The sequence below is a fragment of the Saccopteryx bilineata genome, chromosome 1 (assembly GCF_036850765.1).
Source record: "Saccopteryx bilineata isolate mSacBil1 chromosome 1, mSacBil1_pri_phased_curated, whole genome shotgun sequence".
Classification (NCBI taxonomy): Eukaryota; Metazoa; Chordata; class Mammalia; order Chiroptera; family Emballonuridae; genus Saccopteryx; species Saccopteryx bilineata.
In genome coordinates this window covers 179,642,920-179,666,967 of record NC_089490.1, presented here as the reverse complement: position 1 = coordinate 179,666,967, position 24,048 = coordinate 179,642,920, and the positions used below count along the sequence as shown (strand labels likewise).

Below are 24,048 nucleotides of genomic sequence, written 5' to 3'. Positions count from 1 at the left end.
GAGGGGGTGAGAGAGTGGGGAGAGAAAGAAGGGGAGTGGAGGAGCAGGAAGCATCAACTCCCATATGTGCCTTGACCAGGCAAGCCTAGGGTTTCGAACCGGCGATGCTTTATCCACTATGCCACCACAGGTCAGGCAAATTTCATATTTTTTAAAATGCTGTGCTACAGTGACTTTCCATTTGTAATTAGAAAATTTGTATTGAAAGCCAAGATAGCTTTTTTAGCACATTTCCTTTATTGTGGGTTTTAATTTTTATATTTGTTCATAGTAGCACCAAATGAGAGAGGCATAAAATTAAGAAACTTCAGTATTATTTTTAGGATCACTGTGATTTTTCTGACAAACTAAGAATATGATAATTAAGTTTATTTAAAAAAATTAAAAACATTTTTATATTCAGTAGTCAACATAGATCTCAATTCCTCTTCTATAGTTCCTGCCCATCTATTAATGTCAGTTTCTTAGCCTGCTGCTAGTTGGAAATCACAATAGCTCCTATTTCTCCTGAGAGGGCAAGTGGTGGTTGTGATTCCTCTTCTCTCTACTAGCTTCTTCCAGTAGATAGGAACAGGGGTTGAACTGGAGCTCTGTTTACTTATTCCAAGCATTTGTTCAATTTCTGATAACTGGGGAACCCTTGAGGATTGCTTACAACATGAGCAGTATTGGCATAGACTACATTTATGCGACAAATAAAAGGCACAGAACAATGCAGTTAGACTATATGGCAAAATAATTTAAACCTTGGGCTGTATAGATTGACAATGATCATATATTCATCGACAATAGTATTTTTATTTTGTTACTATCCTGCTTTCTTTTTTCTTTTCCAACTCTCTTTCACTTCTGTTTCTCCACTCTGGTTTTTGCCCTTTTGTTATCTGTACTGCTTTCACCTCCCTTTTTTATTTATTGATTTTAGAGAGAGAAATGGGGGGGGGAGACAGGCATCAATTTTGTTGTTCCCCTTATTAATGCATTCATTGTTTGATTCTTGTATGTGCCCTGCCTGAGTATTGAACGTGCGACCTTGGTGTATTGGGATGACGTACCAACTGAGCTACTCAGCCAGGGTCTTGCCTTCATTTCTTGTAGCTTAGGCCTTATAAAGCTACTGCTTAATTGACATTAAAAGAACTTTCCAGCTTCCATTCTAGAGAACTTTGGGGGGCAGGACTACAGTGATCACCAAATGTAGTAGCTACAGCTATCCTTGATTTCTTGCAACCCAAAGAAATACTTCATAGGTTCCTGATGCTCCATTTCATAATCACTGTTTTTATACTTCATTTTAGGAACGGCAACCATGAATGAAGAAAATATAGATGGAACAAATGGGTGCAGTAAAGTCCGAACGGGTACTCAGAATGAAGCAGCATTACTTGCTTTGATGGAAAAGACTGGTTACAACATGGTTCAAGAAAATGGGCAAAGGAAATTTGGTGGTCCTCCTCCAGGTGTGGATTTGTTTATGTTAAAAAACATTGAATTTTGCCTAACCAGGTGGTGGTACAGTGAGTAGAGCATCAGACTGGGCCACAGAGGACCCAGGTTTGAAACCTTGAGGTCGTTGGCTTGAGCACGGATTCATTTGGCTTGAGCATGGGCTTACCAGCTTGTGTGCGGGGTCACTGGCTTGAGTGTGGGATCATAGACATGACCCCATGGTCACTGGCTTGAGCCCAGAGTCACTCCTTGCTCTGCTGGAGCTCTCACCCCCACCCTTGTCAAAGCTCATATAACAGCGGTTCTCAACTTGTGGGTTGTGACTCTGGCGGGGGTCGAACGACCAAAACACAGGGGTTGCTTAAAGCCATCGGAAATACATATTTTATTTAAAAATGTACTGTATAATAAATATGTATTTTCCGATGGCTTTAGGCGACCCCTGTGTTTTGGTTGTTCGACCCCCGCCGGGGTCGCGACCCACAGGTTGAGAACCACTGTCATATAAGAAAGCAATCAATGAACAGCTAAGATGCCGCAACGAAGAATTGATGCTTCTTATCTCTCTCCTTCCCTGCCTGTCTGTCCCTCTCTCTGTCTCTCTCGCTAAAAAAAGGAAATAACATTAAATCTCCAGTGTAGTCATTTACATAGATTTACTGGTATAAATCTCCACAAGTATTCCAAACAATAGCCCTATTCTTTATAACTGCTTTAAGAACTTAGCAGTCATTTTTAATGTTAGGGTAAAGAGGTAGGTTTTATAATTTTATGCATGTTTTACCCTTTCATTTTTCAGTTCTGCTCTTGGTTTAGGAAGCAGTTGAGAAAGAAGTTAGGTAGTTTAGAAAGAATTCAGAATTGGGTCAGTGGGGCAAAGGGTACTCTAGCTATTTAAGGGGAGGTCATTTGGGGAGGAATTTGAAAGAGCAGTGAGTCTTAGAGGAGTGGTGTCTATATTAGATGAAAACAGGGAAATAGGTATAATGTTTTGTTTTTCTACCAATAGCCAGTGCAGTTTCTTTACTCAAAACCCTCTTTCTGACAGACTTTTTTTTTTTTTTTTTTTTTTTTCATTTTTCTGAAGCTGGAAACAGGGAGAGACAGTCAGACAGACTCCCGCATGCACCCGACCGGGATCCACCCGGCACGCCCACCATGGGGCGACGCTCTGCCCACCAGGGGGCGATGCTCTGCCCATCCTGGGCGTCGCCATGTTGTGACCAGAGCCACTCTAGCGCCTGGGGCAGAGGCCACAGAGCCATCCCCAGCGCCCGGGCCATCTTTGCTCCAATGGAGCCTTAGCTGCAGGAGGGGAAGAGAGAGGCAGAGAGGAAAGCGCGGCGGAGGGGTGGAGAAGCAAATGGGCGCTTCTCCTGTGTGCCCTGGCCGGGAATCGAACCCGGGTCCTCCGCACGCTAGGCCGACGCTCTACCGCTGAGCCAACCAGCCAGGGCTCTGGCAGACTTAAAATGAAATCTTGGCCTCTGGCTACACTGATGGTCACATTACTTACCACTTGACTCCTCCCTCAGTGCGCATTAGCCATCAAGCCTTTGTGCTCTCAGTTGTTCTAATCTAACATATAAAGCACTTGTTTTTTCTTCTTCCTGGTATATCCTCAAGGTTTATTTCCTTATTTCATTCAGGTGTCTGCTTAAACTTCATGTTCTCAGAAATGATTTACCTATCAAAAATATCAACTGTTCTGTGGCTATATTTTCATAGCACTCACCACTCATTGTCTACTTTCTGTATTGAACACAAGCTTCACAAGGGAACAGGCTTCTGTTTTCCCTACTGTATCCCCTAGGGCCTAGACTGGTGCATGACACAGACGGCCCACAGTACGTTTGTGCAATGGATGAGTGATTGCATAGTAAATACAGATCTGTTACTAGAATTTATCAGTATTGACTTTGTCTTTCAGGTTGGGAAGGTCCACCTCCACCTAGGGGCTGTGAAGTTTTTGTAGGAAAAATACCACGTGATATGTATGAAGATGAGTTAGTCCCTGTATTTGAAAGAGCTGGGAAGATATATGAATTTCGACTTATGATGGAATTTAGTGGTGAAAATCGAGGCTATGCTTTTGTGATGTACACTACAAAAGAAGAAGCCCAGTTAGCCATCAGAATTCTTAATAATTATGAGATTCGACCAGGAAAGTTTATTGGTGTGTGTGTAAGCTTGGATAATTGCAGATTATTTATTGGAGCTATTCCCAAGGAAAAGAAGAAAGAAGAAATTTTGGATGAAATGAAGAAAGTTACAGAAGGAGTTGTAGATGTCATTGTTTATCCAAGTGCAACCGATAAGACTAAAAATCGCGGTTTTGCATTTGTTGAGTATGAATCTCACAGAGCTGCAGCAATGGCCCGGAGAAAACTAATTCCAGGTAAGCCTATCCTTTTACAGGTGGTTTTTCCACATTCCCTTTATTATAAATATGGGAAAATGACAGTGCCTCATAGGTCGATACTATGAAAACACCTGATGCCATTAAAGAGGAATAAGGATTAAGTAAGGAATTAAATGATTTTGAAAGACAAGAAGTTGTTTTTATAAAATGAGTCATTAATTATAACTTACTGATTACTGAATGATATACTTAATATTGAGGTAACTGTTGTTTGACAAAAATTCAAAAGACATACTGTAATTCTAATTCTTCTATAAAATTCTGTCTTTGAGTTATATTTGTTTGACTTAATTTCATCATAAGTTTCGGTTAGATTTGCCTCAGTATATTTTCATGTGAGTAGGAAATTATAATGCCTAACAAAATGTGTTGATATGTATTTGAGTTTCTGCTTCTTTGAAGAAACAGTTTTAATATTTGGCTTTTGTTTTAATTGTCTTCAGATTAATTTTTTTTTTTTTTACAGGAACGTTCCAACTATGGGGCCATACCATTCAAGTAGATTGGGCTGACCCAGAGAAAGAGGTTGATGAGGAAACCATGCAGAGAGTTAAAGTTCTCTATGTTAGAAATTTAATGATCTCAACTGCAGAGGAAACAATTAAAGCAGAATTCAATAAATTCAAACCTGGTGCAGTTGAAAGAGTAAAAAAACTTAGAGATTATGCTTTTGTTCACTTTTTCAACCGAGAAGATGCGGTGGCTGCTATGTCTGTTATGAATGGAAAGTGCATTGATGGAGCAAGTATTGAGGTAACACTGGCAAAACCAGTAAATAAAGAAAACACCTGGAGACAGCATCTTAATGGTCAGATCAGCCCCAATTCTGAAAACCTGATTGTGTTTGCTAACAAAGAGGAGAACCATCCAAAAACTCTGGGCAAACCACCAGCTCTTCCAGCTCGCCTCAATGGTCAGCATAGCCCAGCCCCCCCTGAAATCGATAGATGCACTTACCCATTTTTTCCTGGAACAAAGCTTACTCCAATTAGTATGTATTCTTTAAAATCAAATCATTTCAATTCTGCAGTAATGCATTTGGATTATTACTGCAACAAAAATAATTGGGCACCACCAGAATATTATTTATATTCAACAACAAGTCAAGATGGGAAAATACTCTTGGTATATAAAATCGTCATTCCTGCTATTGTAAATGGATCCCAGAGTTACTTCATGCCAGACAAACTCTGTACTACGTTAGAGGATGCAAAGGAACTAGCAGCCCAGTTTACATTACTTCATTTGGGTAAGTTTAAAAATACTGTAGATAATACTGTAGAATTTGAACTATTTAGGTTATTCATAAATTCATTTCTTTTGAATTCAACATTAGTGGTGAGTATTTAACAAATTTTATCTCTGTTTTATGAATTTGCGATAAATTTTGTTGAGACTTTTCTTCTATAGAGACTTCCTATATTTAGCTTTTAAAAACGTTATTTACTTTAGAGTTCATGGTCCTGTTTCATTAGTTTATTGTTTTATAGTGACTCATCCTCATTTGAAATAATAATTTCTATATAAGTTACAGGATTTGTTACTTAAGCCAGTTTATGAGTGTCCCTGAATCTTTGGTGAAGCCTACCCAATATCTTTTTTAGGGAGTAGGGGTAAGAAGTTGTTAAAATCAGAGGCATCCCAGATGAGTCATGTGTAGATTCAGCCGTATGCTCACCAATCTGGAAATTTGTCGTTTATTACTCATGAAAGACAAAAAGCATCATTAAGAGAGGTTTATGACTATTCTCTTTAATTTCATATTTTTAAAAAAGTGAATTTCTCTAAAGCATTTGAAGTATAATTAAGAAAAGCTTTGGGCCACATGCTAACTAAATGTTTGGCATTGTGAAGAAAGAGATGTGATATTACTGGTATTTTCCTACGTACTGTTTTTCACTGTTTTGTTAGATGCCCCCTTCCCACCAGTTTGTCTCATTTTTTAATGTAGCTATGTATATATTTGAGTTGGTCATGACTTTGTGCCCCAAATAATATTTATTAGAACAATGATTTCTTTTCTTTCTGACCTGGGCCGGTTCACCCCTCTTTTAGGCAACCTGGTGGTCCCCCGCTCCCGGGAGGTCACCATATTGATGCCGAACTTAGTGCAGACACCCGATCGGCATAGCGCACTACAGCCCAGAACTCCTGGGCTCAAGCGATCCTCCTGCCTCAGCCTCCCGAGTAGCTGGGACTACAGGCGCGCGCCACCACGCCCGGCGACAATGATTTCTTTTCTTTCTTATAAGCCAGACCGAGAGAGAGTGATAGACAGGGACAGACAGACAGGAAGGGAGAGAGATGAGAAGCATCAACTCATAGTTGCGGCACCTTAGTTGTTCATTGATTGTTTTCTCATATGTACCTTGACCAGGGGTGGGGTGGGGGGATCCAGCAGAGCTAGTGACCCCTTACTGAAGCCAGCAACCTTTAGGCTCAAGACAGCAACTATGGGGTCATGTCTATAATCCCACGCTCAAGCCAGCAACCCTGCACTGGAGCTGGTGAGCTCGCGTTCAAGCCAGTGACCTCGGGGTTTTGAACCTGGGTCCTCTGTGTCCCAGGCCGGTGCTTTATCCCCTGTGCTACCACCTGGTCAGGCAGAACAGTGGTTTCTTGAAAATGAGTAGTAAAGAGGAAAGGTCACCTACTAAAGATTATAATTATTTTTTTAATTATAATTGTCAAACTCTTACCTTAAAATTGATTTGTTATATGGTTGCAGACCATACTGTATCTATTTAAAATTGATATCCTCAAATTTGTTAAGAGAACGCAGTCAAAAAGGAAAAACATTGCCAAAAGGGAAAGTAACTTATAATGTATAGACTTGCTTATCCATTATACTGGCTCCCAAAGTGTTAGGAATATTTTGAGGAGATTTTGATTTGGAGATCTTGTCATAATTTTAGGACTAAAGGTAGGGTACCAATGAAACTTTTCAGCAGTGTCCTCAGTTATTACTTTGAAAATATTTTGGTATTGTAGTCATTTAAGTTAATAAATTATTAGGTTTGGTTTTTGCTAATATATAGAAAAGCCTTCCAATTTTTTAAAAGAAGATAATGAAAGTTAAATATAAAATTAAGGATATAGCAAATAATTCAAATGAAGTTTCTTAGAGAAAATGGATCAAACTTTTCTTTTGGAGTGAAATAGAATTAGTTGTTGAACAGGACTTCCCCAGGACACTGCCCGATCCAGCATGGTAATGTTGGAATCTGCTTTATTCCTATCCTCACTCATTTTCCTTATAGATTTAACTTAAATCTCCACGATTCTTAAAACATAGTCTTCTAAATTATTTTATGTCAGATTTTCTGTTTGCCCATCTGGTTATCCCATAAAGAAGATCAGATGTATGAAACCAGAGGTTTTTCATCAGCTTTGAATTTACGATTAAAATATTTTTTACTTGAGTTCTGGGGCAGCACTTAATTTGTAGCTTTTAATTCCCAAAGCAAACCCCTGTTCAGGTATAGTATCCTGAAGGGATAAAATGAACTTCACTGAATGAAATCCTTAGAGCAGTGGTCCCCAACCTTTTTCGGGCCACGGACCGGTTTAATGTCAGAAAATATTTTCATGGACCGGCCTTTAGGGTTGGACGGATAAATGTATCACATGACCGAGACAAGTGTCAAGAGTGAGTCTTAGACGGATGTAACAGAGGGAATCTGGTCATTTTTTTTTTATTATTCATTTTTAGAGAAAAGAGAGGGAGGGAGAGAGAGAGACAGAGAGAGAGAAGGGGGAGGAGCTGGAAGCATCAACTCCTATATGTGCCTTGACCAGGCAACCTCAGCATTTCCAGGTCGACGCTTTATCCACTGCGCCACCACAGGTCAGGCCAATCTGGTCATTTTTAAAAAATAAAATATCGTTCAGACTTAAATATAAATAAAACGGAAATAATGTAAATTATTTATTCTTTCTCTGCGGACCAGTACCAAATGGCCCACGGACCGCTACGGGTTCGCGGCCCAGGGGTTGGGGACCACTGCTTAGAGGACATAAGCAGTTAGCTTTATAGTCATCTATTTCAGATTTTACCAGCCTTATATTAAAACTGATTATAATAAAAAGTGTTGAACAGTTTATGTTAGTTTCTATTCACCATCAGTTAAAAGAGCCAAAGATCTAAATATAAGCCAAAAATTTCATTTAAACACTAGGATGTTTGAATGCAGTACACAAGGCCTTGCGTATAGACAGTAACAGAAATATTCTTACTATAATTGTCTAGAAATATGAGACGGTTGAGTTAGAGACAGCTGAGGAGAAAGAAAGGGAAAATTCAGGGACATAGAAAAATCAAATGAAGATCAGGGGTGTAGGAATTTTTGATTGAAAACTAAATGTCAGACTTTCAGTGAGCATTTCAGTAATGACAGGTGATATAGACAGCTAGAAGATTATTACATGTTGCCACATGGCAGGGTAAGGATAGAGTTACTATCATTGTCGCAAAACTCTGGCTTGCTTTTTCCTTCTGATAATATTGGAGCCTTTGAGCTTTAAAAAGTTGATGAGTTTTTATGTGGAGTGTCCAGTTTGCAAGGTTTCATTGGATGGTTCAAGGTTGAGATCATGGTGGTAGTGGTGTGTTCTTCGAGGGAAAGGGATGTTGTGTTTGTTATTGATATCCTACTAAATATTTACATATTGTATTTCAAGTCTTGGACTTTTCTGATTTCTTGAGATGTTGTTACTGGTTTGTTCCTGGAGTCCCTCAGATGGAGTTCATTAAGTATTAAATAATCTTTTGGCTCTATTTTCTCTAAAGAATTTGAGTATAATTTTCTAGATAGTGAATTTAACTATTCTAAAATCATCTCTTTGTGTGTAGTAATTTTTAAAAAGTTGTTTTATTACATTTCTATTAATTTCAGTTTCTCGATATTTTGAGCTTTATTATCCAGTTTTACCTTGTTTTTGACTTATATGTAATATAGCCATTTATCTTTTTATTTCAGAACTCTTTAAGAATGTGCTTCTAATGTCCACATATTTTTGGCATTACCATTCCTATTTTTCAAGTTTGAAAAATAAAAGAAAAAAAATTAGACTTTATCTAGTTAAATGATTGTCATTGGTGTTATAAGAAAATAGAAGGTTTTTTAAGGTGTAACAGATATCTTACTGAGCACTAGAAATCAGATTACTTCTGGTGACCATTTAATCTTCTTGCAGAACCCCAGTTATTCTTGGTATTTAGTCCCTTAAAATCAATTTTAAAATATTTGGGGGGTTTTTTTGGTTCCCATTTAAAGTGAGCTCTATTTTAAGCAAAATGCACCTAAATAGAAGAAAAGCTGAAAGCTGGTGGTTAATGCCAAAATTGAACCCTCATTTCTTTTTTTACTTCAATGTTAGAGACTGTTTTCGTAATGACGGAGAATAATCTCCCTAAACCTCAACCAATACAATAAGAAATTATGTGTTACCTGGTTATATTTAGTAACTTGTAATAAGTGGGAAACTCAGTGGGTTTAATGTCTGGAATACAGAGTTGGGGGCATAGGAGATAGTTCAATATCAAATATTTGATGAATGGAGACATCTTGGATCATTCAATATCATCTCTAAGACTTTTCCATCTCATAATTTTCTGTCTTTAATAATATATCAGACTATCACTCTGTATAATCCTGTTTTTCTTAAAACTTTGCCTCTGTTTTAAATCTGGGCCTTCCAATATTCCTACTGCTTTCTCCTGGAGGATTCTTCACCGTCTAAGAGTGGAATAAGCAAAGATAAGGAGATAAAGAAAAACTCTGGAGAATTATAGTTTTGAAGAAGAAAGTTGTGGATACAGTACACAAGGCCTGAGGCTTTGTCTACAGACAGGAACAGAACAATCCTTATTGTAATTGTCTAGAAGTAAGAGTGAAGGTTGAGTTAGAGGCAACTGAGGAGAAGGAGAGAGAATTCAGGGACGTGGAAGAGTCAGGGATCAGGAGTCTGGGAATTTTTGATCAGAAAACAAAAGTCACACTTTCAAAGATCCAGTAAGTACTGGAAGGAGGTCAGTCACCTCAGTGTGTGTTGATAATTTACCTTGTTAAATAATTTATTAAAAACTGTAGGCAAGACATTTCTTTTCTTGTTTCTATGTTTGTAATAGTGATGAAGTAGAAGTTTTTAACTTGTATCAACACCTGAAGCTTTAAGGCAGGTGTGAAGAGCTTCAGTCGCAAACCCAGCTTATGCCATTGATTTAATATCAGCTGAGTGTTCTGTTGTTTGGCCATGACTGATCAAGTCTAATTAAAGAATAAATCTTTTTTGAATGACTCTCCTGTGCTAAGTGTACTTTCCTAAGCAATCTGGAGCTTAAGATAAATCAGACAGTATCTTCTGCTCTTAAGGAGTCACAGCCTACTGAAGAGGAGAGGCACGGAGCTCTCACAGGTCATTTTGGGAGCACTAAAGAAAGGCCCCCCTCCCACCTGATCTGTGTCTAAATCCTGCAAAGAGTTTATGGCCAGAGAGGGCACAACATAAGCAGACTCTTAGAAAAACAGCATGGTGGTGAGTTAATGGCCAACAGTTCTCTGTAATGTTTGCTTTGGTCATTTCAGTCAGATTTTAAGAATTAGAAATGGAAAGGAATTGGACTTGAGTTACCGTATTTCCTCATGTATAAGACGCTCTGATGTATAAGACGCACCTTAATTTTGGGGCCTGAAACTTGAAAAAAAAAGTATTACATAAAGTATTGAACTCAAGTTTTATTCATCATAAAATTCATACAACTCCTCATCACTGTCAAAACTCCCATCCATTAGCTTGTCCTCATCTGTGTCTGATGAACCAGACTGCAACAATGAGCGCAAAAACAAGCATGAAAAAGCAGGAAATGCAAATAAAAAAATCTACAACCACGGAATAAGATGCACCTACCCAGTTTTTAGACCCCAAATTTTTTGAAAAATGGTGTGTTTTATACATGGGAAATATGGTAACTGAAATTTCATCATATGTTCTGCTTTTTAAAATTTTGCAAGTATTTTTTTAGTACAACTCTGTTAATACTGCTTTTCCTTTGAGCAAGTGATTTTTTTTTTCTAAAGAATCTGTTCTCATTTGTATGGACCATTTTAAGTGTGAATATTCATTTTTTTAATATCTTCTGCACTTTCTTTATTTCAGTATTCATTTTGTGCCTGACCAGGTGGTGGCACAATGGGATAGAGCATCAGACTGGGATGCAGAGGACCCAGTTTTGAAACCTCGAAGTCACCGCCTTGAGCACAGGCTCATCGGGCTGGAGCACAGGCTCACCAGCTTGAGCGTGGGGTCGCTGGCTTGAGTGTGGTATAAGACAGTGGTCCCCATCCTTCTTTGGGCCACAGACCGGTTTAATGTCAGAGAATATTTTCACAGACTGGCCTTTAGGGTGGGACAGATAAATGTATCACATGACTGAGACAAGCATCAAGAGTGAGTCTTAGACAGATGTAACGGAGGGAATCTGGTCATTTAAAAAAAATAAAACATTGTTCAGACTTAAATATAAATAAAACAGAAATAATGTAAGTTATTTATTCTTTCTCTGCAGACCGGTACCAAACGGCCCTCGGACCGGTACCGGTCCGTGGCCCGGGGGTTGGGGACCACTGGTATAATAGACATGACCCCATGGTCATCTGGCTTGAGCCCACAGTTGCTGGCTTGAGTAAGGGGTCACTTGCTCTGCTGTAGCTACCTGGTCAAGGCACAAATGAGAAAGCAGTCAATGAACAACTAAGGTGCTGCAACAGAGAATTGATGCTTCTCATCTCCTTCCTATCGGTCCCTATCTGTCCCTCTCTCTGTCTCTCTCGCAAAAAGAAAGTATTCATTTGTGACTGACTTGCATTTCTTCTCATATTTGACTTTGTAGTGACATACATTATTAGAATCTTTAACTTTTTCTGGTCTTTGAGTGGTAAAATAGTAGTAGTATATATATTCTAAGTATGATAACCATTATGTTTTCTATTTTCTTGATATTTAAATTAGGTTTTGATTTCCGTTATCACTTACAATTTAATTAAAAGTGACCAAATAGAAGACAGCAGGATAAAGGTATACTACTATGAGAAGTTTTAATGAGAAAAATAAGGTGCTTTTTTTCTTATGAGCTATCATTATTTCCAGATTGATGGGCAGAAATACAAAAAAATTTTTTGATTTTAATAATTTGCCAATAAATTTCTTTGAAACAAAGAAAAACATTCAACTTTTTTTTTAAATTTAAGAAATACATAAATTTAGGAGATTCTGAAGCTAGATACAATATACAGTAATGGTGATATATTTAATGAAACATTTAATTACAAATAATTAGAAGAAAAATAATCATAGATTTAGAAAGGTATTTTTTCCCATTTTAATTACAGATTTAACTTTTATGATAGTATTTCAAACTGGAATATTAAAGAACAAAATATTCTAAATTTGCTTTAAAATTAACTTAAATAAATAAGAAGTAGTACCAACATGAACACATTTTATACTTTAATTTGTTTTCATATGGTCAAGTGGTGAGACAAAAATTCCATTAACTCAACTATGTGTCTTTGACCCTCCCAAAGGGCCCAGTATTCATGAAAAAATATTTTTATTCCTCTTGAAACTTAAATATTTCTTTCTAAAAGACCATCATGTAGTTTTCCTCATAATTTTTATCTTACTAACACTTGTATTAACAGACCATAGTTATTATGGAGTTAGTACTATGAGAGAAGCAGCTTATTTAATACAGTAGTGAGTAATCAAATAGAAATACCAGAACCTAGTCTGAGCCATCAGCAAACTGTGACCTTGGAATGGCAAATGAATCATTTACTCTTCAAGGGTCTCAGGGTCTTGACCGCTAAATTATAAGAGCCTCATTTGGTGATCTCTAAGGACTCTCTTATCCCCAAAATTCATGGTTTTGTTTAAGTTATGGTTAGGAATATTGAAGGACAAAAAATTAACACAAAATTTTTCTATCTACCAAGATACATACTTGAGTTCAAAGAGTTTAAAATTAAGAGGTGCTTTTGCATGAATTAACTCTATCAGTTTAATATCCCTTACTTTATATAATTCAAAGCTTATATCTGACTATTTCACAGCAGAACAACTGGATTTTAAAAAAATGAAGGATTCAGTCAGTCACCTGTTTTATTTGTATGAACAAGTAATTACTTTTTGGTTATTTCCTAATCTGAATTTACTAATTCAAATCAAACTTAAGACTTTATAATACAATTTAATTACTTAAATTTTTTGAAATTAATTTTATTTTTGTAGCAGAATCTAGATTGTATTAAAACATATTATCTAACCAGTATTTTCCATAGTTATATTAACTGTGAAAGCGATCATGTGATTTCATTTACTTTCATCCATTTGTATAATATACGATCATACTTGATCCTCTGTCCTATAACTTCTTAGTATTTCTGGTGATTACTTTCCTAAAATACTTGTTCTGATACAGTAGTTTTAACAGAAGCTATGGCTTTATTATAAAGTTAACATCTGATTTTATCATTTAATATTTAGAGAATAATGGTTTGAAAATTTCCCTTCTTGAAAAAATGCCACAATAAACTTTGTCCTTTATGTTCCATTCTTAGATGTCAATAGCAATTCATAATTTTGCTACATGGTGTCATCTAAATATTTCTTAACCTGGCTTTAACAGGAATTTCAGTGTTAGACTGATTTTCCTTTCCTCTGTGGCTTACTTATTTTGGGGGGTTTAGAATCAGTATAGTCTATGTTAGAAGCTGCTTTTATGCCTTTATTTGTGTTTCCTATTTAATATTTAGTAGACAGTGATTGCTACAGCAGTATAATTTCATGAATGAACTAGCAAATAGAGACAGAAGGTGTTTTAGAAAATTGGTTTTACTGTAATGAATTTATTCAAGTGATCATCTGTACTTTTAACCACTTTAAATTATTCAGAGTCAGTTGCTTCTGGGCTTTTGGTTAAGATTAAATATACAATCTACTCTTTATTAGTTAATTTTGTATATACCATCTATCCTAGAGTAATAATTCTCTAAGACCTGGTAGTACATTACCTCCAAGAATGATGAACTTTCCTTTGGGGATTTGAAACAGAAGAACACAAAATAAAAAACTTAGTCTTCCTAACTAATTAGAGGCTTTAAATCACCAGAATATTATTAACTACTTGTTTTTCCTAGCTCCTTAAATTTGTAGTATTTGGCTAAAAATATATTAGTTACTTGTGTTCCATTATTTCTCATGGCAAGTGACATTTTAGCTATAAAATGGTCTGCATATAGATTTGTATACACGCAGTAGTTCATATTTTATGAAACTATTTGCCTACCTATATACATTCCTGTATTGCTTTGATTCAGTAAATAGAATCTGTATACCACACTTATAATGATTTCTAATATAATTTGAATCTATAACTTTGGTTGAAAACGATATAGGAATGCATTTATTAGAAACATCTGTTTTAAGTGTCTTACCTGATAATTTGGTGAATGTACTCTGAAATACGTCTTTTGTTACATGTTTAAACAGTATAGCTTGATTTTTATGCACACATTAATTCAAGGGATTGACACTTGAATAAAAAAAAAATCTAAGCCAGGATGTATAAATCAGCTTTTTTAATAGATATTTATGTTGACCTTCACTTTTTATTTTGCAGATTTTGATTTTATTTCTATTATTTTTCTAAGGGTGTTATTATTAGAGATATTTTACTTTTTTTTACTCTTTTTTTGTAATTCTGTATGCATTGTTACAAGACTGCAAGCTTATTAACTTAATTTTTTCTTGTTACCTTTGTTTCAGCACTATATATTTCTAGTCTGCTTGTTTACTAGTCATGTTATGAGTAAACAAATAATTTTTCAGTATGTGTCATATGTGTGTAGCTCTTTTTATTTCTTCTACTGCTATATTAATTTTTGGTCCAAATATTGGATTTATGAAATAATTGTATTATTTTGGGCACAGAATTATAAAGTTCCAGAAGAGCTGTTATGAATCTTTGGAAAACAGATTTAAAATTATATTCTGCACTAGAAAGCTATAATTTTTTTTATCAAAAAACAAAAGATAAATAATTCAAGCAGGGAAATGCTTATTTCTGTGAGTTTCACCTGTGTATATTAGGTCTGCATTTGTTTCATTGAGTGATTGAGTCCCTTGAAGGAAACCTTGGAATGAACTATAGTTACAGAAATAGTGATGACAGAGCATTGGAAAGTTATTTCTCTTAAGAAGAAAGACATCTTAGATGGAAAGAGGAGCTTCTAAGCAAATATAGGACTAGTTACCCTATGAAAGCATTCTCTTAGCTTCTGAGGGGGTTTACACGTATATACCATGATTATTTTTGCTTCTTCACTTCTTACAATTTAGTTAGTAGTAGATAAGATTTTTAAGTTCTTGTATTGAAATGAATCAGTATATATGTGACTTCTGTTCTTTGTAATTATCTACTTTTCTTTTTTTTTTTTTTTTTGGTATTTCTCTGAAGCTGGAAACGGGGAGAGACAATCAGACTCCCACATGCGCCCAACCGGGATCCACCCCGCACGCCCGCCAGGGCGCGAGGCTCTGCCCCTCCGGGGCGTCGCTCTGTCGCGACCAGAGCCACTCTAGCGCCCTGGGCGGAGGCCAAGGAGCCATCCCCAGCGCCCGGGCCATCTCTGCTCCAATGGAGCCTCGCTGCGGGAGGGGAAGAGAGAGACAGAGAGGAAGGAGAGGGGGAGGGGTGGAGAAGCAGACAGGCGCCTCTCCTGTGTGCCCTGGCCGGGAATCGAACCCGGGACTCCTGCACCCCAGGCCAACGCTCTACCACTGAGCCAACCAGCCAGGGCCTGTAGCAATTCTTTATACTATAAAATCCAGGTAAGTAAAAGTAAAAGTACAAATATTTTTAAAAATCAAGAGATTTAAAAAAAAACATTAGTGCAAAAATGAAAAGTATCGGCCCTGGCCGGTTTGCTCAGTGGTAGAGCGTCGGCCTGGGGTGCAGGAGTCCCGGGTTCGATTCCCGGCCAGGGCACACAGGAGAGGCGCCTGTCTGCTTCTCCACCCCTCCCCCTCTCCTTCCTCTCTATCTCTCTCTTCCCCTCCCGCAGCCAAGGCTCCATTGGAGCAGAGATGGCCCGGGCGCTGGGGATGGCTCCTTGGCCTCCGCCCCGGGCGCTAGAGTGGCTCTGGTCGCGACAGAGCGACGCCCCGGAGGGGCAGAGCGTCGCCCCCTGGTGGGCAGAGCGTCTCCCCCTGGTGGGCAGAGCGTTGCCCCCTGGTGGGCAGAGCGTCGCCCCCTGGTGGGCATGCCCGGTGGATCCCGGTCGGGCGCATGTGGGAGTCTGTCTGACTGTCTCTCCCCGTTTCCAGCTTCAGAGAAATACCAAAGAAAAAAAAAAAAAGAATTGCTACATTAGTGAACATGACTTGGGGAGGGAGATCAGCTGGCATTTTCTTCAATCTTTGGAGGCCTCTGAAAGTAGATCGGTCATATTAAGTACTCTTTTAATTAAATTGGTAAATGTGGAATAATTTAATATCTGTAAGATTCTGTTTGAAATTTTAGTTAATGATTTTTCAGTTCTTTCAAGCTGATATTCTATATTAAGAGGTATTTTTTTTACGACAAGAGAGTCAGAAAAATTTCTGTAGTCAACTCCCAAATATTTATATCTAGCTATGAGGTGTGGATAAATTGAAACTAAAAAATACAGGCCCTGGCCAGTTGACCCAATATTAGAGCGTTGGCCTGGTGTGTGGAAGTCCCGGGTTCGATTCCCGGCTAGGGTACAAAGGAGAAGCACCCATCTGCTTCTCCACCCTCCCCCTTTCCTTTCTCTATCTCTCTCTTCCCCTCCCACAGCCAAAGCTCTATTGGAGCAAAGTTGGCCCTGGTGCTGAGGATGGCTTAATGGCCTCTACCTCAGGTGCTAGAATGGCTTCGGTTGCAATGGAGCAATGGCCCAGATGGGCAGAGCATCGTCCCCTAGTGAGCATGCCAGATGGATACTGGTTGGGCAGGAGTCTGTTTCTCTGCCTCCCCACTTCTCACTTCAGAAAAATACAAAAAAAAAAATACAAATATAATTGACTTATTTTTATCCTATGATGCTTTTAAAAATAAATATATGATTCTTTAATTCAGGGACTTTACGTACATTCTAAAGCTCTATTATAAAACCCAACTTGAGAAAAGATGGAAGGATGTTCAATTTCCCCTCAGCTCAGTTTTTTACTGGGGAAAAACGGCATTGTCTCATACTGATGGAGTGTACTGACCTGAATTAAACACTAAACTGCTTTCTATCTTTTCTTTATTAGTAATGGATGGGTTATTCACTGTCATCCCTGCCTTATTCCGTGAAAGATATGAGGTGACTTACTAAAAATGTGTTAAATACAAAATGATTCAAATTGTAAATGAAAGAAATAGAGGCAATGGGAAATTATGAGGAGGAAAATAAAGTCAAGTAAAACTAAACAACTTAGCAGAACCATAAAGAAAAGCAAAGGCTTGATCCTGACCTGTGGTGGCGCAGTGGATAAAGTGTCGACCTGAAATGCTGAGATCACCAGTTTGAAACCCTGGGCTTGCCTCGTCAAAGCACATATCGGAGTTGATGCTTCTTACTTCTCCCTTCTCTCTCTCTTTTCTCTCTCCTCCCTCTCTAAAATGTAAAATAAAATCTTAAAAGAAAAAGAAAAGGCTTGATTAACACTTATAAATTAGGATCATGATTACAGGTTAGGAGAAATTGCAAAAGATGAAAGAGTGCCTTCTAAGGTATTGATAACTTTATTTCTAAACATTGATGGTTCGTACATAGTTTTACTCTTTGAATTATGTGCACTGTATGCCCATATTTTATACATCACTGTTTATATAACAGTTTTATAATTAAGTAAATAAGCTAGAAAAAAAATGAAACTCCAACAACCAGCCAAGAGTAAGGACTTTAATTATTTTGTCAAAACCAGATTGAGCCATTCTACTCTAGAGATTCTCAGATTAAAATAACTCAATGCAAAATAGAAAAGTTATGAAGTATCCAGGCTAAATAATTTTATTTTGCTCACACCATATCTGGAAGGGTGTGTTTTCTCTAGGCACCAGAGTTCCATTAAACCTTGACAGCTATGGAGGACTTGGAAACTGTTATATGAAATAGGGCAGTGAACAACTCAAGTATTTGTGGATGTTTAATCTGTAAAAACATTTTTAAAAATTAAATTTATTGAGATGACATTGGTTAATCAAATTACATAGGTTTCATGTGCACCATCCCATAATACATCATCTGTACACTGTGCCACACATTTACCATAAGTCAAGTCTCCTTCCATCACCATTTATCCCCTTTACTCTCTTCCTCCCCCATCCCTACCCTCCCATGATTCCCACACTGTTGTCTCTGTGAGCTTGTTTCTTTGTTTAATCTCTTCATATTACCCAGCTCCCAAATTTTTTCTTGTCTGACAGCTGTCAGTTTGTCTTCTGTATCTACGAGTCTGTTTTGTTTATTTTGTTCATTAGATGCCACATATAAGTGAGATCATATGATATTTGTCTTCCTCTGACTGGCTGATTTCATTTAGCATAATAATCTCCAAGTTCATCCATGCTGTCACAAAAGATAAGATTTTCTTGGCTAAGTAGTATTTCATTGTGTGAATATACCACAGTATTTTTATCCACTCATCTACTCATGGGCATTTGGGCTGCTTCCAAATCTTGGCTATTGTGAATAACACCGCAGTGAACATAGGAGTGCATATATTCTCTCAAATTAGTGTTTTGGGTTTCTTTGGACATATTCCCAGAAATGGAATTGCTGAGTTGTAAGGCAATTTTATTTTTAATTTTTCGAGGTAATTCTGTACTGCTTTCCACAGTGGCTGCACCAATCTGCATTCCCACCAATAATGCAAGAGAGTTCCCTTTTCTTTATATCCTCACCAACACTTTTTGTTTGTTGATCTATTGATGATAGCCTTCCCAACAGGTGGGAGGTGGTATCTCATTGTCGTTTTAATTTGAATTTTTCTGGTGACTAGTGACATAGAGCATCTTCTCATATGTCTATTGGCCATTTTTAAGTCTTCTTTGGAGAAATGTCTATTCAGGTCCTTTGCCCATTTCTTAATTAGATTGTTTGCTTTTTTGATGTTGAGTTTTATAAATTCCTTGTAAATTTTGGGTATTAATCCCTTATCAGATGTATTAGCGAGTACACCCATTCAGTGGGCTGTTTTTTCATTTTGTTGATGGTGTTCTTTGCTGTGCAAAAACTTTAGTTTGCTATAGTTCTATTTTTTTTATTTTTTTATTTCCCTTGCCTCAGAAAAAATATTGCTACTAAAAATGTCCACCTGACTAGGTGGTGACACAGTGGGTAGAGCACTGGCCTGGGATCCTGAGGACCCAAGTTCGAAACCCTGAGGTCACTGGCTTGAGCGTAGGCTTATAAGCTTGAGAGTAGGGTCGTTAGCTTGAGTGTGGGGTTGCCAGCTTGACCGTGGGATTGTGGACATGACTTGTGTCATGGCTTGAGTGCAAAAGTTGCTGGCTTGAGTCCAAGGTCTCTGGCTTGAGCCAGGGGTCACTCGCTCTGCTGAAGGCCCCCCCTCCCCAGTCAAGTCACATATGAGAAAGCAATCAGTGAACAACTAAGGTGCCGCAATGAAGAATAGATACTTCTCATCTCCCTCCTTCTGTCTGTCTAATAGAAAAATGGTGTCCAAGATTTTATTGCCTGTGTTTTCTTACAGAATTTTTATGCTTTCGAGTCTAACATTTAAGTCTTTAATCCATTTATCATGTTTTAAGAAGGTGGTCTAGGCCCTGACCGGTTGTCTCAATGGTAGAGCGTTGTTCCAGTGTGTGGAAGTCCCAGGTTCGATTCTTGGTCAGGGCACACAGAAGAGCGGCCCATCTGCTTTTCTACCCTTCCCCCTCTCCTTCCTCTCTTATCTCTCTTCCCCTTCCACAGCCAAGGCTCCATTGGAGCAAAGTTGGCCTGGGCACTGAGGATGGCTCCTTGGCCTCTGCCTCAGGAGCTAGAATGGCTCCAACCACAATGGAGCAAGGCCACAGATGGACAGAGCATTGCCCCCTGGTGGGCATGCTGGGTGGGTCCCGGTTGGGCACATGCGGGAGTCTGTCTGATTGCCTCCTCGCTTCTAATTTTGGAGAAAAAAAGAAAAAGAAGGTGGTCTGATTTTATTTTTTTGCACATATCTTTTCAATTTTTCCAACACCATTTATTGAATGAATAGACTATCTCTTTATTGTATGTTTTTGCCTCCTTTGTCAAATATTAATTGACTATAAAGGTGTGGGTTTATTTCCAGGCTTTCTATTCTGTTTCATTGATCCATATGCCTGATTTTATACCAGTACCATGCTGTTTTGATTACTGTGGTCTTGTAATATAGTTTGATAATCAGGTAGCATGTTCCTCCAACTTTATTATTCTTTCTCAAGATTGCTGTAGCTATTTGGGGTCTTTTGTGGTTTTATATCAATTTTTGAGTATTTGTTCTAATTCTATGAAATATACCATTGGTATCTTGATAGGAATTGAGTTGAATCTATAGGTTATTTTGAGTGGTATGGACATTTTAATGATGGTTAATTCTTTCTATTCGTGAACATGGTGTATATTCTTCAACTTGTATCTTCTTCAGTGTCTTATAATTTTCCCAGTACAGGTCTTTTACATCCTTGGTTAAATTTATTCCTAGTTATTTTATTCCTTTTGAAGAAATTGTACATGGGATTTTTTCCTTAGATTTTCTTTCTGATAGTTCATTACTGGTGTATAAAAGTGCAACTGATTTCTAGATATTTATTTTGTATCCTGCTACTGTATTGATAAACACTGAAGTACAGGGTGTCATGAGAATGTATAATTAGATCATCTGACTTAATTTGAGATGAGGAAGTTAGGAACAAGTGTACTGCATTTTAGAAAGAATTTCAGGAGAAGATTTAGAACTTTAAATTTAGTACAGCACATAGGCAGCATAGAATAACGAGCATGACATTTGGACCCAGAATCTCTGCTTCATTACTTACTTGGAAAAGATACTCTAACCTTCTTATACTTCAATTTTCTGGTCTGTAAAATGGGAATGTTAACAGTATTTATTTTATAGGGTCATTATATGTATTTGACTTAAAATTATGTACAAGGCCTACAACAGTGCCTTTTTATTTTAAATTGTGCCATGTAAGTATTGAAGAAGAATATTCAGAAAATGAAGTGAAGACATTAGAGTTTCTAATATTAATAATAAGTATTACTACTAATAATTAAGATTCTTTGAGCACTAATTATATAATAGGTTCTATACTAAATACCTTTATATAATACATTATTCTGATAATATCTGAGGTAGATATTATTTTAATGTCTATACTTTTTTTTAACAAAGAAGGAAGCTAAGGCTTTAATAGGTTAATTTGCCCAGGGACCTCAGCTAAGAGGCTGTGCTCTTAACTACTGTTCTATTGAATAACTTCCAACGAAAAACTGACCTTTGTCTAACGTTAAACATTTGATAACAGACTGTGAACTTGTGGGGCATTATTGGCAAGTTATTCTCTTAAAGTTAAAATATAATGAAATGGGCTTTTGTTTCATGTTTTACCTCCTTTTCAGAGACAGTTTTATCCTCACAAGCCCTATAAGCTTATAAACCAGACCATTTCAGTATAATGTGGACTGAGGATATTTGACCAAATCCTAAATTAATTATAAGTCACAAAGATCTTGTGAACATATCCTGTTAACAAGGTAGCTTTGGATAAGCATTGCCACTAGAAGGTGGTAGATGATGTGTCTAGCTATCAGATGCTAGACAGAATTTCGAAAAGCAAAGTTTGTTTTATCTTTAATTGTCCCTTGTTGCTCGATGTTCTCATTTTGCTCTTTGGTTATATTCAAAACATCTCAATACATAATTGAACCTACTATATAATTTATCACTCCAATTATGTCTAACTATTTTTTTTCATTGTTATTTTCTTGCTCAAGAACCTACAATGGCTTGCTGTTGTAACATAATCATGTCCTCTGAACTCCACATTCTCTTGTTCATGCTGTAATAATTGGCCCCATCTTACCTAACCATAGATAAATATCTTTTGCTTTGCTTATCTGAAGAGTTTGTCCTATTTATTAGTACCTCCAGGCTCTCCTAGTGTTGCTTACTCTTCTTGGAATAGTCTTCTACTTTCGTCTATTTAATTTCTTATATTAAGCATTTCTGGGACATAGTAACCAAGAATGACCCTTTCCTTACAATACTACTCAACAATTTAGCAATTTTTATGTTACTGTGTGTTTATTGTTATAAAATTTTTGATCCATCAGGTTTATAAAGTCAATATATTGAATTTATACATGTTTATGTTGTCATTATGTCCTTTCTGTGCAGGTCAGTACTGTTTCTTGTAGTAGGAAGCATGTATTGCTTTCCAAATAATCGAAAGTGATCTACATACTGTAAGTTTCAAAGAGAATTATTCTCAAGAAAGATCAGTTTTGGCTGTTCTTTGAGCAGAAAGAGGAACAAGTTTGAAAATATCTGAGATATGGAGTTGGTACAAACAGAACAATTATGAGTGGTGTTTAGTGGATGACGTATTTATATTTCACTGAAGTAGAAATATGTATATAATTTAATGCTGTTGAAACAAGTGTTTGAAAATAGTGAAACTCTTGAAATATAGACTGAGTCATATGGATTACTTTATATTGAATATGTATTATATCGATATATGTGTATATGTCAGATTTAGATAGTGGAAGAATAGGAAATTATGGCTGTATAGAATATAATGGATCATATAAATACAGTTTTATAATTTTATTGACCATTGTGATAGCTTCTTAAATTCATTACATAAGCCACAGTTATATTTAGTGCCATGCAAAACACTTAAAGACATCACAAATGGAAAATAATTGGCAATAGCTAAATATGTTATTTCTAAACTTAGTTTACAGCTGCATTGGATTTCTTACTCATTCTTCTACACAGGTATAGACTGAGAAGATGGTGTTCTTCCTTTCAGATTAGTTTCATAAAGGCAAAAAGCCCTGCAAATTCAGGATGCTAGGATATTGGACTTCTATGCGTTGTTATTTTCTGTTTTCAAAAGAAGAAGTAGTGGTATGATGTATCTTAGAGTCTGCAAGTTTTCCATCTTTCATACCAGTTACTTTAAAATTTATATGGAATTGTTCTTCAAATTGAAAACTAGTACAGTCTTCAAAGATATAGATTATGCTTATATAATACATACAATTAGTTTTAAAGTAACTTTTAAAGCTTTTCATCAGATCTTTGTAGACAAGTCATGTATCTATAACAGGGGTCCCCAAACTACGGCCCGCGGGCCGCATGCGGCCCCCTGAGGCCATTTATCCGGCCCTGCTGCACTTTTGGAAGGGGCACCGCTTTCATTGGTGGAAAGTGAGAGTACTGTATGTAGCGGTGCTGCAAAGTGTGGCGTCGCTCACGTACAGTACTACTTCCGGTGACGTGGGAGGCATGCGTCATGGCTCTGGAAGTGCATCACATCACTTGTTACAGCTAGCAGTGACAAATATGGAACCGGACATTGACCATCTCATTAGCCAAAAGCAGGCCCATAGTTCCCATTGAAATACTGGTCAGTTTGTTGATTTAAATTTATTTGTTCTTTATTTTAAATATTGTATTTGTTCCCGTTTTGTTTTTTTACTTTAAAATAAGATATGTGCAGTGTGCATAGAGATTTGTTCATAGTTTTTTTTATAGTCCGGCCCTCCAACGGTCTGAGGGACAGACAGTGAACTGGCCCCCTGTGTAAAAAGTTTGGGGACCCCTGATCTATAGTGTTATGTCTTAATGAAATAATGAAAATTAGTATCCTAATTAATGGGATTTTGACCTCGTTTATTTCTTTTGGATCTTATTATTATAAAACAGAAGACTAAAAATAACACATTTAATGATTCCAGGTTTATAGAAATGAAGATTCTGTCTCTGATCTTTGAAGTTTAGAGGATTCGTATTCTTGACTTTTTTTTTTTTTTTTTTTTTGCATTTTTATGAAGCTGGAAATGGGGAGGCAGTCAGACAGACTCCCGCATGCGCCCGACCGGGAT

General features: G+C 37.1%; 1 protein-coding gene and 2 non-coding genes across 3 annotated transcripts in view; 2 read left to right on the top strand and 1 right to left on the bottom strand.

Moving 5' to 3' along the window:
* The first annotated feature begins 1,297 nt into the window (after positions 1-1,297).
* RBM46 (RNA binding motif protein 46) overlaps positions 1,298-24,048 on the top strand; it is a 35,531-nt gene continuing 12,780 nt past the window's right edge. The window contains exons 1-3 of the mRNA XM_066280344.1: positions 1,298-1,460; positions 3,380-3,847; positions 4,338-5,120. Of these exons, the coding sequence (XP_066136441.1) occupies positions 1,310-1,460; positions 3,380-3,847; positions 4,338-5,120 (1,402 nt within the window). The 5' untranslated portion in view covers positions 1,298-1,309. The remainder of the gene's footprint in view (positions 1,461-3,379; positions 3,848-4,337; positions 5,121-24,048) is intronic.
* TRNAP-GGG (transfer RNA proline (anticodon GGG)) lies at positions 15,657-15,732 on the bottom strand. The gene has a single exon. It is a non-coding gene; the product is annotated as a tRNA-Pro (tRNA).
* On the top strand, positions 15,845-15,920 carry TRNAP-GGG (transfer RNA proline (anticodon GGG)). The gene has a single exon. It is a non-coding gene; the product is annotated as a tRNA-Pro (tRNA).